Here is a 15,619-nt window from a genome sequence, read left to right on the forward strand (position 1 = left end):
ACCAGGCACCCCTGCAGGATCATCCTAGCTGGAGGGTTCGGTCTCGACCAGGCACCCCTGCAGGATCATCCTAGCTGGAGGGTTCGGTCTCGACCAGACAACCCTGCAGGATCATCCAAGCTGGAGGGTTCGGTCTCGACCAGACAACCCTGCAGGATCATCCAAGCTGGAGGGTTCGGTCTCGACCAGACAACCCTGCAGGATCATCTGGAGGCGGGCTATTTTTAGCACCTAGCAGGGGGCGAGATTTCCCCCTCAGGTGAACCGAGGCGCCTTGAAACGATGAGCCGTGCACACGCACGCATAGGCCTACGCTGCCCCACTCTTTCCTGGTCTCCACCACAGCTTGCCACTCTTAAGCGCCAAGAAGCCTGCAGTAGCGTCTCCAGCAGCAGAGATTAGTGGAAGGCCTTGCTTCTGTGTGTGTGTGTACGTGTCGGACCTGTGTTTGGGCAGGGCGCGGCCGCCAGCTTTTAAGGGCAGTGTACCATTCTGTCTTTTGCTCGTTTCGTTTTTTCCGGTGAGGTTTCAGATGATTAGCGTGTCAATGTCAAAGTGTCTGTCTGTGTGTGTGTTTGAGTGTTTTGACAGGTTGAGTAAACACACCTTCTGACTTGTGACTTTGATCCTTTTTGAGTTGGTTATCTCTCCCTGTCTGATGGAAAGCTCTTTGCACGCTTCACGTTAAACCCGAGAATTTGACACGAGCCATCTTTGAAAAAACAACAATGCCTGTCTGTCTCTTGCCAAGTAGTAAAACTGTCACTGCAGGAGAGAGCCCCGTGTTTGATGTTGACAGCTGCTTTGTTTCTCTTTCTGTCTCTCTCTGTCTTTCTTTCTGTTTCTCTCTCTCTCACCCCCTCTCTCTCTCACCCCCTCTCTCTCTCACCCCCTCTCTCTGTCTCTCCCCCCCAGATTTGGTGACTCTGTTTGACCTGGAGAATGACCTCCCAGACGAGCTCATCCGTAACGGGGACATGGTGCCCGACGCGGCCGCCAAACACAAGCAGCTGTCGGAGCTCCTGCGGGCCGGCAGCTCCTCCAGCCCCCAGCCCGGGGCCATGGGGGGCCAGCTGGCCTCCGTGCTGGGCAAGAGCCCCCTGGGCCAGGGCTCGCCGGGACACCCGTCCCCCCAGGGCCAGAAGGGGGGCCAGGGGAACGGGGGGCCGGGCATGGGGGCGTTCGGCCAGGCTATGATGAACAGCGGGCAGGTGATGGGCCAGGTGATGAACGGCGGTCTGGGCCCGGCTGGCAGGGGCAGGCCTGGGATGCAGTACCAGGGGCAGGCCTTGCCGGGGGCCAGCGTGGGGGGCAGCGTGCTGGCGGAGACTCTCACCCAGGGAGGGGCGCAGATGGGGGCCCACAACGCCATGAACGCTCAGCAGGCCGGCAACATGAATAAGGTAAGCGGGGGCGGGCTACTTGCCTCGGGGGGAATGTCCCTGTACTTACTACTGGTCTCTATCATTGGGAAAGTCGGGGGAACACGAGTGTGGCATCCCTGTAGACAACATGGTTGAGTTTTTTTCCTCAACCAATCCATAATGCAGACCGTGAGCTCCGGCGTTGTCGGGCCCCCCAGCAGCCGGAACAACGGGCTGAGCTTGTGCAGTCGGCTCCCATCTCATCTCTTCCTCTGTCAGGGCGCCGCGCTGGCGGAAAAACAGCCGTTGAGATTTTCTGCCCGCTTCTGTGCAAACACTCCCAAGCCACTCTGTAATCCTTGCCAGTGGTGTATCATCGATGTGGTGCGCGTGTGTGTGTGTGTGTGGGGGATGCGTTCAACTACTTGTTTACCCCCCCCCCCACACACACCTATTGATCTGTTGATCTGTTCCTGGGTCTATGAGGAGCAACCAGACACCCAGCTGTTAGAGTTGGAGGGCTGTTTAACCAGGTAGAAGGTGGCAGTGGAGGGCTGTTTAACCAGGTAGAAGGTGGAGGAGGAGGGCTGTTTAACCAGGCAGAAGGTGGAGGAAGAGGGATGTTTAACCAGGTAGAAGGTGGAGGAGGAGGGCTGTTTAACCAGGTAGAAGGTGGAGGAGGAGGGCTGTTTAACCAGGTCGAAGGTGGAGGAGGAGGGAAGTTTAACCAGGTAGAAGGTGGAGGAGGAGGGCTGTTTAACCAGGTAGAAGGTGGAGGAGGAGGGCTGTTCAACCAGGTCGAAGGTGGAGGAGGAGGGAAGTTTAACCAGGTAGAAAGTGGAGGTGGAGGGCTGTTGTAGGTAGGTAGGAAGGACTCTGTGTTGCAGAGGATACTACTTGGCTGTATTGTATTTCCTGAAGGCTGTTTTGTATTTCCTAAAGCATTTTCAAGGAAATTTCAGCTGTGTTGATTTGTGTAAAGAGCCCAAACAGATTTATCTGGAGATCATGTGTGTGTGTGGGGTTTGCCTCAGTCTGGATTAAGTGAGCATCGTGAGAAAAGCGCCCGCCCGAGTTCTTAGCTCTCAGTCGTGTGGTTTAGCAGGAAACCAAGAGGGAAACCAGGCCGTGACTTCTCACCCAGGAGACACAGGCAGCCCTCGCCACATGAAACACAGCTCCCTGTCACGCTGTCTGTCACGCTCTCTGTCTCTCTCGCTCTCTGTCTCTCTCGCTCCCCGTCTGTCTCTCGCTCCCCGTCTGTCTCTCTCGCTCCCCGTCTGTCTCTCTCGCTCCCCGTCTGTCTCTCTCGCTCCCCGTCTGTCTCTCTCGCTCCCCGTCTGTCTCTCTCGCTCCCCGTCTGTCTCTCTCGCTCTCTCTCCCCGTCTGTCTCTCTCGCTCTCTCTCCCCGTCTGTCTCTCTCGCTTTCTCTCCCCGTCTGTCTCTCTCGCTCTCTCTCCCCGTCTGTCTCTCTCGCTCTCTCTCCCCGTCTGTCTCTCTCCCCGTCTGTCTCTCTCCCCGTCTGTCTCTCTCTCCGTCTGTCTCTCTCTCCGTCTGTCTCTTTCTCCGTCTGTCTCTCTCTCCGTCTGTCTCTCTCTCCGTCTGTCTCTCTCTCCGTCTGTCTCTCTCTCCGTCTGTCTCTCTCTCCGTCTGTCTCTCTCTCCGTCTGTCTCTCTCTCCGTCTGTCTCTCTCTCCGTCTGTCTCTCTCTCCGTCTGTCTCTCTCTCCGTCTGTCTCTCTCTCCGTCTGTCTCACACAAATACACTTATTCACAGACTTGCGACTTCCACCTGGCTGAAGGAGAAAGTGTGTGTGTGTGTGTGTGTGTGTGTGTGTGTGTGTGTGTGTGTGTGTGTGTGTGTGTGTGTGTGTGTGTGTGTGTGTGTGTGTGTGTGTGTGTGTGTGTGTGTGTGTGTGTGTGTGTGTGTGTGTGTGTGTGTGTGTGTGTGTGTGTGTGTGTGTGTGTGTGTGTGTGTGTGTGTGTGTGTGTGTGTGAGAGAGAGAGGGGGAGAGAGGGGGAGAGAGGGGGAGAGAGGGGGAGAGAGGGGGAGAGAGGGAGAGGGAGAGGGAGAGGGAGAGAGGGAGGGAGGGAGAGGGAGGGAGAGGGAGAGAGAATATAGGAGAGAGGGAGAGAGAATATAGGAGAGAGGGAGAGATAGGGGCGAGCCGTCCCTGTGTTTACCTGGGGCATGATGAAGGAGTTGGAGCTCACTCACGTCGTGTTTCCTGGCACCTCCTCGGCCGTAGTAACACGTGCTGCTGAAGTGTGGGGAGGGAGGGGAGGGTCTCTGGAGGCAGGCCGAGTCTCAGTTCGTCCTTTCATTCTTCTCCCTGTTCCGTCTCCTTTCCTGCCTTGCTCCTTCATTCCCTTTCTCCCCATCTCCTCTCTCTCTCTCTCTCTCTCTCTCCGTGCTGCGTGCGCGTGCTGGCTCTCCCCAGCCCCTCAGAGGTCACACTGGAGCAGCAAATCATGCTCAGGGGATGGGGGGGGGGTCAGGGACTGGGAAGGAGGTGAGGGGAGAGACCTCCCCCTTACAACAGAACGGGTTCACCTCCTGTTTGTGCACCTAAGTTTGAAACGTTCAGAGGGGTTTTGACCCCAAAAAACATTGGTTCATAACCCGAAAAGTTGGTTCCCAGCTGGACCAAAACATTGAGGATTTTCTCCACTGGAAGTGCGAACCGTGATGACATCAGTGGTTGTGTCATATTCTACAGGTTGGGAGAACAGGATTCATCAAATGTAAAAATAAACACAGTTCCTTTCAAAACTGCTGCAAATGCCGACCGGTTCACCAGATAGCACCAGGGTTCCAACAATCCTGAACAGAACCAGTTCAAGAACCAGAGCTAACTTGTTAATTTGGTGGAAAAGCTGCTAAGAGAGAGAGAGAGAGAGAGAGAGAGAGAGAGAGAGAGAGAGAGAGAGAGAGAGAGAGAGAGAGAGAGAGAGAGAGAGAGAGAGAGAGAGAGAGAGAGAGAGAGAGAGAGAGAGAGAGAGAGAGAGAGAGAGAGAGAGAGAGAGAGAGAGAGAGAGAGAGAGAGAGAGAGAGAGAGAGAGAGAGAGAGAGAGAGAGAGAGAGAGAGAGAGAGAGAGAGAGAGAGAGAGAGAGAGAGAGAGAGAGAGAGAGAGAGAGAGAGAGAGAGAGAGAGAGAGAGAGAGAGAGAGAGAGAGAGAGAGAGAGAGAGAGAGAGAGAGAGAGAGAGAGAGAGAGAGAGAGAGAGAGAGAGAGAGAGAGAGAGAGAGAGAGAGAGAGAGAGAGAGAGAGAGAGAAGGGGGAAGATCCGCTGTGTCTCATTGTCTGGTAAGACCCGATGTCGATGTTATCTGTTGTGATTTAGAAGGAGGGGAAGCGGTGTGTGTGTGTGGTGAGGTACAAGCAGGCTCGGAGGCAGCGAGAGAGACTGTGGTGGGGGAGGGGCAGACAGGCAGCGCTCTGCTACAAGTGCCTCCGCAGCTCTATTATTCCCTCCCTCCCTCCCTCCCTCCCTCCCTCCCTCGCTGCGCTGCGCTGGCTCTTTCATGTGTCTGCCTAAGTGAGCCTGACGGCAGCAGGGAGTCTCTGTTCCAGCCCAGACTAGAGCACCTCTGCTCTGCCTGGGGTGCACAGTGCAATGCACACACACACATACACACACTCACATACACATGCACACACTATAAACACACTCATTCACATGCACACTTCCTTACACACCAGACACAGATTGGCGAAGGGAATATTCAGGCCTAAATGAGACAAACGAGTACCAGTCACTACTCTAAAACACTGTAGATACCGCTGTGTTGAGACCAGTACAAGTTACTGCATGAATTCAACAAAGGATTAAAATAGCCTTGTAAATACAGATAGTTGCCTAAACGACACTTCCTGGACGCAGTGTTTGATTCTAGCTGCAGACAAACACAACAGCAGATTCAGTTAGCAGCAGAACGTGTAATGTTTTCGGGATGGAAATATTCACACTTTCTCTTTCATTGAAGAGATAGGAAAAAAAACATTAAAGTGAACCGTAAACTGGGCCCCAACAAAATACTATCTACTGCCAAAAACAGCACTTCAAACTTCTCGAAAGTGTCCACAGACAAACGAAGCTGGAAGCTAGTGAAAAATCCACTTCAAACCAAAGGAGAGGTGGGACCCGTTTACACAACTCACTACTAAAAGTCATAGTAAAAGTAATATAATAAGTAATAATATTACTTTGTACAGAAAGGAGTAATGTAACTTAATCACACTACTCTTACTGAACAATAATAAGTAATAATTAATATATTACTTTTAAGTAACTTCCCCTAACACTGGTGAAGATACCACTGTGCAGATACCACTGTGCAGATACCACTGTGCAGATACCACTGTGCAGATACCACTGTGCAGATACCACTGTGCAGATACCACTGTGCAGATACCACTGTGCAGATACCACTGTGCAGATACCACTGTGCAGATACCACTGTGCAGATACCACTGTGCAGATACCACTGTGCAGATACCACTGTGCAGATACCACTGTGTAGAGTACAGAACAATAGGGCTTTTTGGTTTCAGAGTGTTTTGATCACCTCTGTTTGGAAGCCAGTCAGACACATGACTGGTGTACTGTTGGTCTTCATTCTGGTCAGATGGTGAGAGGAGAGAGAGGGCTGAGGCTGCGATGTGCACAGACCAGCAGGGCATCACTTCCTCTAGCTCAACCCCAGCCGGTGCCCATCGCAGGCGGCCGGACCACAGCTGTGGGCCCTGGGCGTCCCCTGGACCACAGCCTGGCTCCTGTCAGCTGGTTGCTGTAGTGTCGACTGATTGAATGATTTGACCGATTGATCCATTGCCGGTTGAGTGCATAAACCAGCTATGCTAGTACTCTCAATTGCACCGATGCATGAAAATGTCCCAGCAGCTAGCCACAAGAGATTAGACGCACGGCCAGACCGCTCACTCAGGAAACCCCTTGGTGCTGTGGTGCCAGTGGGCACCACACTTGTGTGGGGGCAGTAACATTGTCTGTTTGGCTGGATGTGACTCCCTCGTCCGTTCTGAAGGCTGTTTTCTCCTCCCCCCCCCCCCCTCCTCAGGTGGGCATGGGCGGCGTGTTCGGGCAGCAGTACGGCCAGGTGGGGGTGCAGCAGGTGCAGAACAAGGCGGCGCTGCAGGCCAACAGTCTGGCTCCCTTCCCCAGCGACCTGAAGGGGGCCAGCACCGTGCCCAACCTGGTGAGTGGTGCCACCCACCCTTACACACACGTACACACACTCTCGGTCGGTCGGTCGTAGGTTTGTTTTCGAATGGGGGTGAGGCAGTTTTTTTTTTTTTTTTTTTTTGAAGCAGCCGTTACATAGGATTCTCTTAAAGATGCTGTAGAGAAAATTCCGTGATTTGCTTCTCGGTCCATTATACACGTGTGAAATGAGTTGCTGAAAGCATGTGCAAAGCTCTAAAACGTTGTCGCACTGAAATGTGGAGTGAGACCGTTGAGCAGTTTCTCTTCCGTTTTCAGGTCAGGTTTTGTATAGGCAGGGCAAAAACCCAACCTGTCTACGACACAGCCACCTATCTACGTCAGATTACAGGCGGTTTAAATAGCCTGCATTCTGTTACTCAGCTAATACGATGCAAATACAGTCATTAACACATAAAACACACAGAGACTGCAGGTAGGTCTGTTCTGATATCTGCGTTTGATTTAGCTAGTGTTGCTGTTGTTGCTGCATTCAATAAATTTGAAGGGGTGGAGCTTCAGCTCTTTCAGGCGACACGCCCCCCCAGTCTCAAGCAGAGAAGACTGCTGATGTTCTCACGTTTTCAAAGTTTAATTTAACATACTCGTCAGTTTTTTTTTTCTTCTTTATTTGAGTTTGGATGGTTACATTCTTCTGTGGTGTGATGAACTTAAAACTCATTTTCAGTTCTGCTTTACAGCATCTTTAAGTCATGGGGGGGCAGGGGCAAATTTGCCCTTTCTCAGAAATTACATTTACATTTAGTCATTTATCAGATGCTCTTATCCAGAGCACCTTACAGTAAGTACAGGGACATTCCCCCCCCGAGGCAACCTTCTGATTAATGGCCCTATTCCTGTCCACATGTCATAAAGCCTGCGCCTCTGCCCTCTCTCACTGACACTTCTCTTCACTTACTCTCGAATTCTCTCGCTCACTTCAATCTTAATCGCCCCCTCGCACACACAGGCACCCTGTGCCTGGTGACGTCACGGCACCCTGTGCCTGGTGACGTCACGGCACCCTGTGCCTGGTGACGTCACGGCACCCTGTGCCTGGTGACGTCACGGCACCCTGTGCCTGGTGACGTCACGGCACCCTGTGCCTGGTGACGTCACGGCACCCTGTGCCTGGTGACGTCACGGCACCCTGTGCCTGGTGACGTCACGGCACCCTGTGCCTGGTGACGTCACGGCACCCTGTGCCTGGTGACGTCACGGCACCCTGTGCCTGGTGACGTCACGGCACCCTGTGCCTGGTGACGTCACGGCACCCTGTGCCTGGTGACGTCACGGCACCCTGTGCCTGGTGACGTCACGGCACCCTGTGCCTGGTGACGTCACGGCACCCTGTGCCTGGTGACGTCACGGCACCCTGTGCCTGGTGACGTCACGGCACCCTGTGCCTGGTGACGTCACGGCACCCTGTGCCTGGTGACGTCACGGCACCCTGTGCCTGACATTTACATTTCTAGACTCCTAGTCTCCACTCTGTCCCTCCACACCCACTTAACTATAATGATACTGCACTGTATGCACTGTTTTGTTTGCAGTGTTTAGTATGTGGTGCTAGGGCGCAGCTGAGCAACGGATCACAATAAAATGTTTCATTTCAGTTGATAAGGATAGTTATTGATCATTTTTTATTACCCATTTTTAATAAGAGTTAGGATAATTTGAGGGGAATTTAACCACTTTAACCACTATTAAGGCACACATGTAGTAATTAAAAGGTTGACGCAACAATAAACAAGTGCAAATTCACAATGCTACACGCAAGCAATTATTGCGGATCGACCGACCAATTATAGAGCTATAGAACTGCTCGTCCCAGCCCAAAACACAGGTTAGCACCCAGGGGGTTGAAGAGGCCAAGGGGATGAAGTCAGTTGGTTGTCGTATTCTCATTTTTGGCTGGAACATATTTTCCGCACAGTTCCCATACAGCTGCGTTTGTTAAAGTTTAAAAGTAAGAAACTACAAAACCTGACCTACCAGTGGCTCACACAGTTCGTAGTGCTCGCTGGTAGGGATGCTCATTATTAACCGTGTAACCGACAATACGAATGTTTGTAACCGACAATACGAATGTTTGTAACCGACAATACAAATGTTTACTGGTTAGTACTCGCGGAGGCTCTCAAGTTTGATCAAAAGTCTCGTGTAAGATTAATTCCATTAATGTCTATTGTGGGACAAGCTCTCTCTAACCTCTCAGCGTGAAAAATGCAAGATGTTGCTTGAGACATGGGTGAAATGCGTGAGTCTCACGGCGAATGCATGAGACGTGAGAGCCCTGCAATCGGTTAAACAGTGTTGCCAATTTAGCAACGAAGCTGCTCGATTTAGCAACTTTTCATCTTCCAAAAAAAGTGACAATCTCCATTTTCATTATTGAGCAGCAGCAAAATAACTGTACACCCGTGTTGTTTTAGCCGCCAATCATGCAGCCAGCGCTCTTGGCTTCAATGGGTTATTGTTTTGTAAAGAAGTTTTTGCTCTTTTGTTGTTTATGCTGCTATTTAAAAAGCAATGCCTTTGGGGCGGGCAAAACTAACATTTGTTGTATTGGTATTTGTTTGTTTATTTATTTATTGGTCAGACACTCATCCATTCTACATTTATAATCTTGTCGGTTCAAAGTTGTGAAATGTAAAGTTAGTGGTCGTTAATGATGGGCCGTTCACCATCTTTTTTCATAATGAGCATCACTACTCGCTAGCATCACTACTCGCTAGCATCACTACTCGCTAGCATCACTACTCGCTAGCATCACTACTCGCTAGCATCACTACTCGCTAGCATCACTACTCGCTAGCATCACTACTCGCTAGCATCACTACTCGCTAGCACTAGAAATGGAACGAGCCCCACAAGGGCCAACCAAAGTCAACAGATGCGTTCTCGTGGACCGGTCCACTTGCCAAGGTATTCGGAACAATTATTTAGGGTTCTTCTCGGTCTGTCCGTTGGGGCCCGCGGATGAAAAATGAACCAGAGGGGAGAAGCATTCGTCATGAGGCCTCCAGATACTGCTGAACGATTAGCATAGTTTCACACTGAGAGAGAGAGAGGCAGAGCGAGGTGAAGTAAGGGATGGGGGAGAGCAAAAAAAGTAGTGGAAAAGAGAGCGAGGGGTGGTAGGAGAGTAACTCTTTCAAGGCACTAAACAAACAGTCAGGCTGCATGCAAAACCTTTTTTTTTTTTTTTTTTTTTTTTTTTTTTTAAGGAACAGGAAACACAGTAAATCAAGCCAGGAAATAGTTTTGCTGGCTCTTATTTTTCGCAAAATGTTCAGGGAATCATTTGCAAAACCTGCCTGCGGGTGAGTTTACCAGGCCTCGTTCTTCTTCTATTGGTTAAGCGATAAAAACAATTTAAATAAATATCTGTCGGATTCCCTGCTGTATTTTATGCACCCTCACTCTACACCACTCTAAACCTCAACTCACTACCCTCGCTCTGTTTCTCTCACTCAATCGCCCTCTTTCTATGCAGACTACGCCTTTACTCTAACGTCTCTCTCTCGCTCACACTCTTACTGTGTAGCGTTGATCGCACCTGTTTAGCCCAAGAGAACCAACCCAGGAACATCCATCGCTCCTCTAATCGCCCCTGACCCCGTCCCGGTGTCTCCCCAGGCCCAGATGCAGCAGCAGGTGTCGGCGGTGGGCATGGTGCCCGGCGGGGCGGGCGTGGCCGCGGGCCCCACGGCCGACCCGGAGAAGCGCAAGCTGATCCAGCAGCAGCTGGTGCTGCTCCTCCACGCCCACAAGTGCCAGCGGCGGGAGCAGGCCAACGGGGAGGTGCGGGCCTGCGCCCTGCCCCACTGCCGCACCATGAAGAACGTCCTCAACCACATGACCCACTGCCAGGCCGGCAAGTCCTGCCAGGGTGAGTTGGCGGGGGGTTGAGGGGGGGGGGGGGGGTTGGGGTTGGGGTTGTGTGGGTATGGGGTCACACACACATTCTTGAGCTACTCTTGCCCCTGAGTGGAATAGATGGAAATTCCTGCCCGTATAGATAGAAGCATAGAATCATGCATGTTATTGTTGCGCTGTGTGTTGGGCCACAGATGGTTCTTCGGCCCTAACTCCTCTAGTGTTCAACTGTGTAGTCCTTTAACTGGTCACTAGCTGCGCCGACTGTTCTGGAAGTGCATCTCCATCACTGAGTTGGATGCAGCACCCGTCTGGATGCGTTGACAACTGTCTGATGCGAAGTGAAGCAACTTCCGATGCGATACGATACAATACACCCCTGTTGCGATGCGGTGCGATTCGATACGACGCGATTTCATTCAACCCAGCGTGGTTCAACGCAATATGATGTGATGCAAAAGAATAGGATGGCATGCCGAATAGGACATTCTGTAGATTGTTTTATTTTATTTATTTGGTTCTTCTTAAGCAGGGCGGGAAATTGTAAATGAACTAAATGCAATTTTTGCTTCCCATATTTGTTTCCCCAGTACTGCAACTTGCTCAATCTCATTTATGCTGTTTATTTTTTACATCAGAAAACAATTTTTTACATCAGAAAACCACTTTGCTATGTCACAAACAAACCTTTTCGCAAGCCCTTTTATAGTGCAAAATAGAAACAAAAAAGTATCTGAGGGAAGATGAAATGAAACTGGGGCTTCTTAACCCAGCACTTCTGTCTTGTTCTGTCTGTAGTTGCACTCAGAACACCTCACAAAGTTGAACCGTTTACCTAAACTGTATGGATGCTCAGACTTCACAATGTGCTGGAACGACAGCAGACCACATCAGCCGCTGGCTGTTCCCCTCCTGGACCCCCCCCCCCCCCCCCCCCCCTTCTTCCGTCTCCTCCCACCCTAGGACTGTTAAGTTCTCTCAATGGTGCAAGACGCCAGCAAACATAAATCCGTGACTTGTTTTAAAAGCCTGTCTGGGTGCTTAGGCCCAGTGTAAACAGTGAAGCTGCTCTTGTCTCAGTGGGTGGGGCCTCTGGGCCGGCGGCTCCAGGGAGGGCTCGGGCATGTCTGGGGGGGTGGTGGGGGGGTGGTGGGGGGGCCCCGACCCCTGTCCTCTGTCCTCAGACCCCTGTTCTCAATATTGCTGATGGGTCCAGGGGGAATGGGGAAGGTTAATGGCTGGAGGAGTTACACCTAGCAACCAGACTTGTTCAGTCGCCCTTCACTTAAGTTTCGTTTTTCTTCTTGTAGTTTGTATTTTAACTTAGTATAAAAAATTAAAAAAATTCTCAAGGGCCGTGCCAAGTGGGTATTTTAATACATTTTGTGTGGCATTTTTCTTTCAGATAAATACATTTATTCCGAAAAACGATATCCCCCCCTCAGGTTGGATGAAACATGTTTAACTTTCTTGTCTCGTGGAGTTTGATCCCTGTTACTCAATGACGTCTACAATCTGATTATCAGGCTTTTGAGTCCTTATTACCTTTATTAGTTCACTTCCACTAGACTTAAATGAGCTTCACACAACCCCAATGACTCTCGCACAACCCCAATGAAGTACTGAATAACACCTCCCTCTCCCTCTCTCTCTGCAGTGGCCCACTGTGCCTCGTCCAGACAGATCATCTCCCACTGGAAGAACTGCACGCGGCACGACTGTCCTGTCTGCCTACCACTGAAGAACGCCAGCGACAAGAGGACCCAGCAGCGTGAGTAACCCTGACTGAGAATACTCAGTCCAGCTATGTTACCACGGGTAACAACCATACTACACCAGCAGGGAGAGAAGACTAGTGACCAGCAGGTAGACGGGACTAGTGACCAGCAGGTAGATGGAACTAGTGACCAGCAGGTAGACAGGACTAGTGACCAGCAGGTAGACAGGACTAGTGACCAGCAGGTAGACAGGACTAGTGACCAGCAGGTAGACAGGACTAGTGACCAGCAGGTAGACAGGACTAGTGACCAGCAGGTAGACAGGACTACTGACCAGCAGGTAGACAGGACTACTGACCAGCAGGTACACAGCACCAGTGACCAGCAGGTAGACAGGACTAGTGACCAGCAGGTAGACAGGACTACTGACCAACAGGTAGACAGCACCAGTGATGGAGGATAGACACTGTGACAGACACTGTGACAGACACTGTGACAGGGGACAGACACTGTGACAGACACTGTGACAGACACTGTGACAGACACTGTGACAGACACTGTGACAGGGGACAGACACTGTGACAGACACTGTGACAGACACTGTGACAGACACTGTGACAGACACTGTGACAGGGGGTAGACACTGTGACAGACACTGTGACAGACACTGTGACAGACACTGTGACAGACACTGTGACAGACACTGTGACAGACACTGTGACAGGGGATAGACACTGTGACAGACACTGTGACAGACACTGTGACAGACACTGTGACAGACACTGTGACAGACACTGTTACAGGGGATAGACACTGTGACAGACACTGTGACAGACACTGTGACAGACACTGTGACAGACACTGTGACAGACACTGTGACAGACACTGTGACAGACGATAGACACTGTGACAGACACTGTGACAGACGATAGACACTGTGACAGACACTGTGACAGACGATAGACACTGTGACAGACACTGTGACAGGGGATAGACACAGTGACAGACACTGTGACAGGGGATAGACACAGTGACAGACACAGTGACAGACACTGTGACAGGGGATAGACACAGTGACAGACACAGTGACAGACACTGTGACAGGGGATAGACACAGTGACAGACACTGTGACAGGGGATAGACACAGTGACAGACACTGTGACAGGGGATAGACACTGTGACAGACACTGTGACAGGGGATAGACACTGTGACAGACACAGTGACAGACACTGTGACAGACACTGTGACAGACACTGTGACAGACACAGTGACAGACACTGTGACAGGGGATAGACACAGTGACAGACACAGTGACAGACACTGTGACAGGGGATAGACACAGTGACAGACACTGTGACAGGGGATAGACACAGTGACAGACACTGTGACAGGGGATAGACACAGTGACAGACACTGTGACAGGGGATAGACACAGTGACAGACACTGTGACAGACAGGACAGGCCAGTGTGGCTGTGTTTGGTGTCCAGTGGCGCCACCTGCAGGTGGCTCTCCCTGCTCCCAGCCCTGCTCTGTACCGGCTCGCTGGCTGCGAAAAGCCGTCGCGTCCGAGTGGATTCCTGTGGATCGCTGGGGCCTGGTAACCAGACACCCGGGCAGGGGGGAGGGGTCCGCTCTCAGAGGCTGCGCTCTGATTGGCCGAAGGCCCCGTGACTGGTTTAAATGCCCCTGGAGAGGCAGCATGCTCCTGCTGTCAGCGCTCAGCCCTGAGGCCATGGAGCCCAGGGAAACCCCACTTACCTGCACATGTGGATTGAAACGTCAAATACGTATTTAGTCACAAAAATAAATATAGAAATGCATATATTTATAATGTTAGGATTTTTTTCAAAATTATTATTAGATTTTTTTTATTTATTATTAATTGCAATGTTTGAGGAAGTCGTTTTATCATCCAGTACAGATGAACAGGAAGGTAAACCTCTCTTCCTCCCTCTCTTCCTCCCTCTCTTCCTCCCTCTCTTCCTCCCTCTCTTCCTCCCTCTCTTCCTCCCTCCCTCCCTCCCTCCCTCCCTCCCTCCCTCCCTCCCTCCCTCCCTCCCTCCCTCCCTCCCTCCCTCCCTCCCTCCCTCCCTCCCTCCCTCCCTCCCTCCCTCCCTCCCTCCCTCCCTCCCTCCCTCCCTCCCTCCCTCCCTCCCTCCCTCCCTCCCTCCCTCCCTCCAGCCATGCTGGGCTCCCCGGGCGCCAGCCTGCAGGCCTCCCTCAGTGCGGTGGGCTCTGCTCCGCCCAGCGCCCCCTCCATCACCAGCACCACCCACATCGACCCCAGCTCCATGCAGAGGGCCTACGCAGCGCTGGGCCTGCCCTACGGGAACCAGTCCCCCGGGCAGCAGAACCCCCAGGGGGGGCCCCAGGGCCCCCAGCACCAGCAGCTGCGCTCCCTCAACTCACTAGGTACCGCACTTCCGTACTGTGCACACACACACACACACAAACTCAACGCGGTACCACACACGTACTCCACACACATACTTTCCACCTCTTTCTCAAACCCCTCATCTCTCTCCCTTTCTCTCTCTCTGTCTCTCTCTCCCTCTCTGTCTCTCTCTCTTTCTCCCTCTCTCTCTCTCTCTCTCTCTCTCTCTCTCTCTCTCTCTCTCTCTCTCTCTCTCTCTCTCTCTGTGTGTCTCTCTGTGTGTCTCTCAGGCACCAGCCAGATGAGCATGCCAGGAGGGATGGGCGTGTCGTCGGAGCAGGGCAGCATGCACTCAGACTCCCTCCCCTCGTCCCTCAACAAGTAAGTCTTCCAGCCACCAGAGGGCCCTCCAGCCTCTGCACGTCCTGTCAGAGGTCCTGCCCACTTGACGGCTTCTCTCAGCGCCCTCACTCACCAGAATTTTCCTCTCTCTCTCCTTACCCCTCTCTCTCTCTCCCTACCCCTCTCTCTCTCCCTCCCACCCTCTCTCTCCCCCCCCCCCCCCTCTCTCTCTCTCTCTCTCTCTCTCTCTCTCTCTCGTCCCCACAGTCAGCTGATGCCAGACGGGTCGGTGCCGGGCAGCATGGGGACGCTGCCGGCGGCCACGCCCTTGTCCTCCTCCGGGGTGAGGAAGGCGTGGCACGAGCACGTCACTCAGGACCTCCGCACTCACCTGGTGCACAAGCTGTGAGTACGCCCCCCCCGCCCCCCTGTCCTCTACCCCCCACCCCCACACCGTGACCTCTCCCAGGGCCCGCCTGACGTTTCTCTCCCCCCCCCCCCCCCCCCCTCCCCTCCTGTTCTCGTTCCGTCTCAGAGTACAAGCCATCTTCCCCACCCCGGACCCGGCCGCGCTGAAGGACAGGAGGATGGAGAACCTGGTGGCCTACGCCAGGAAGGTGGAGGGAGACATGTACGAGTCAGCCAACAGCAGGGTGGGGACCGCTTGTACACACACACACACACACACACACAGATGACACACATTAGAACGTCG

At 52.4% G+C, this 15,619-nt stretch overlaps 1 protein-coding gene across 2 annotated transcripts in view; it reads left to right on the top strand.

The window, feature by feature from the left end:
• The window catches only part of crebbpb (CREB binding lysine acetyltransferase b), a 41,873-nt gene that overhangs the window by 11,328 nt on the left and 14,926 nt on the right, over nt 1-15,619 (top strand). For both annotated transcript variants that reach the window (XM_084676630.1, XM_084676631.1), the window contains exons 2-9: nt 916-1,403; nt 6,442-6,579; nt 10,227-10,479; nt 12,124-12,237; nt 14,370-14,600; nt 14,853-14,943; nt 15,172-15,309; nt 15,440-15,557. In XM_084676630.1, the coding sequence (XP_084532756.1) occupies nt 916-1,403; nt 6,442-6,579; nt 10,227-10,479; nt 12,124-12,237; nt 14,370-14,600; nt 14,853-14,943; nt 15,172-15,309; nt 15,440-15,557 (1,571 nt within the window). The remainder of the gene's footprint in view (nt 1-915; nt 1,404-6,441; nt 6,580-10,226; nt 10,480-12,123; nt 12,238-14,369; nt 14,601-14,852; nt 14,944-15,171; nt 15,310-15,439; nt 15,558-15,619) is intronic.

The sequence above is a fragment of the Hypomesus nipponensis genome, chromosome 17 (assembly GCF_054491055.1).
Source record: "Hypomesus nipponensis isolate SF chromosome 17, ASM5449105v1, whole genome shotgun sequence".
NCBI lineage: Eukaryota > Metazoa > Chordata > Actinopteri > Osmeriformes > Osmeridae > Hypomesus > Hypomesus nipponensis.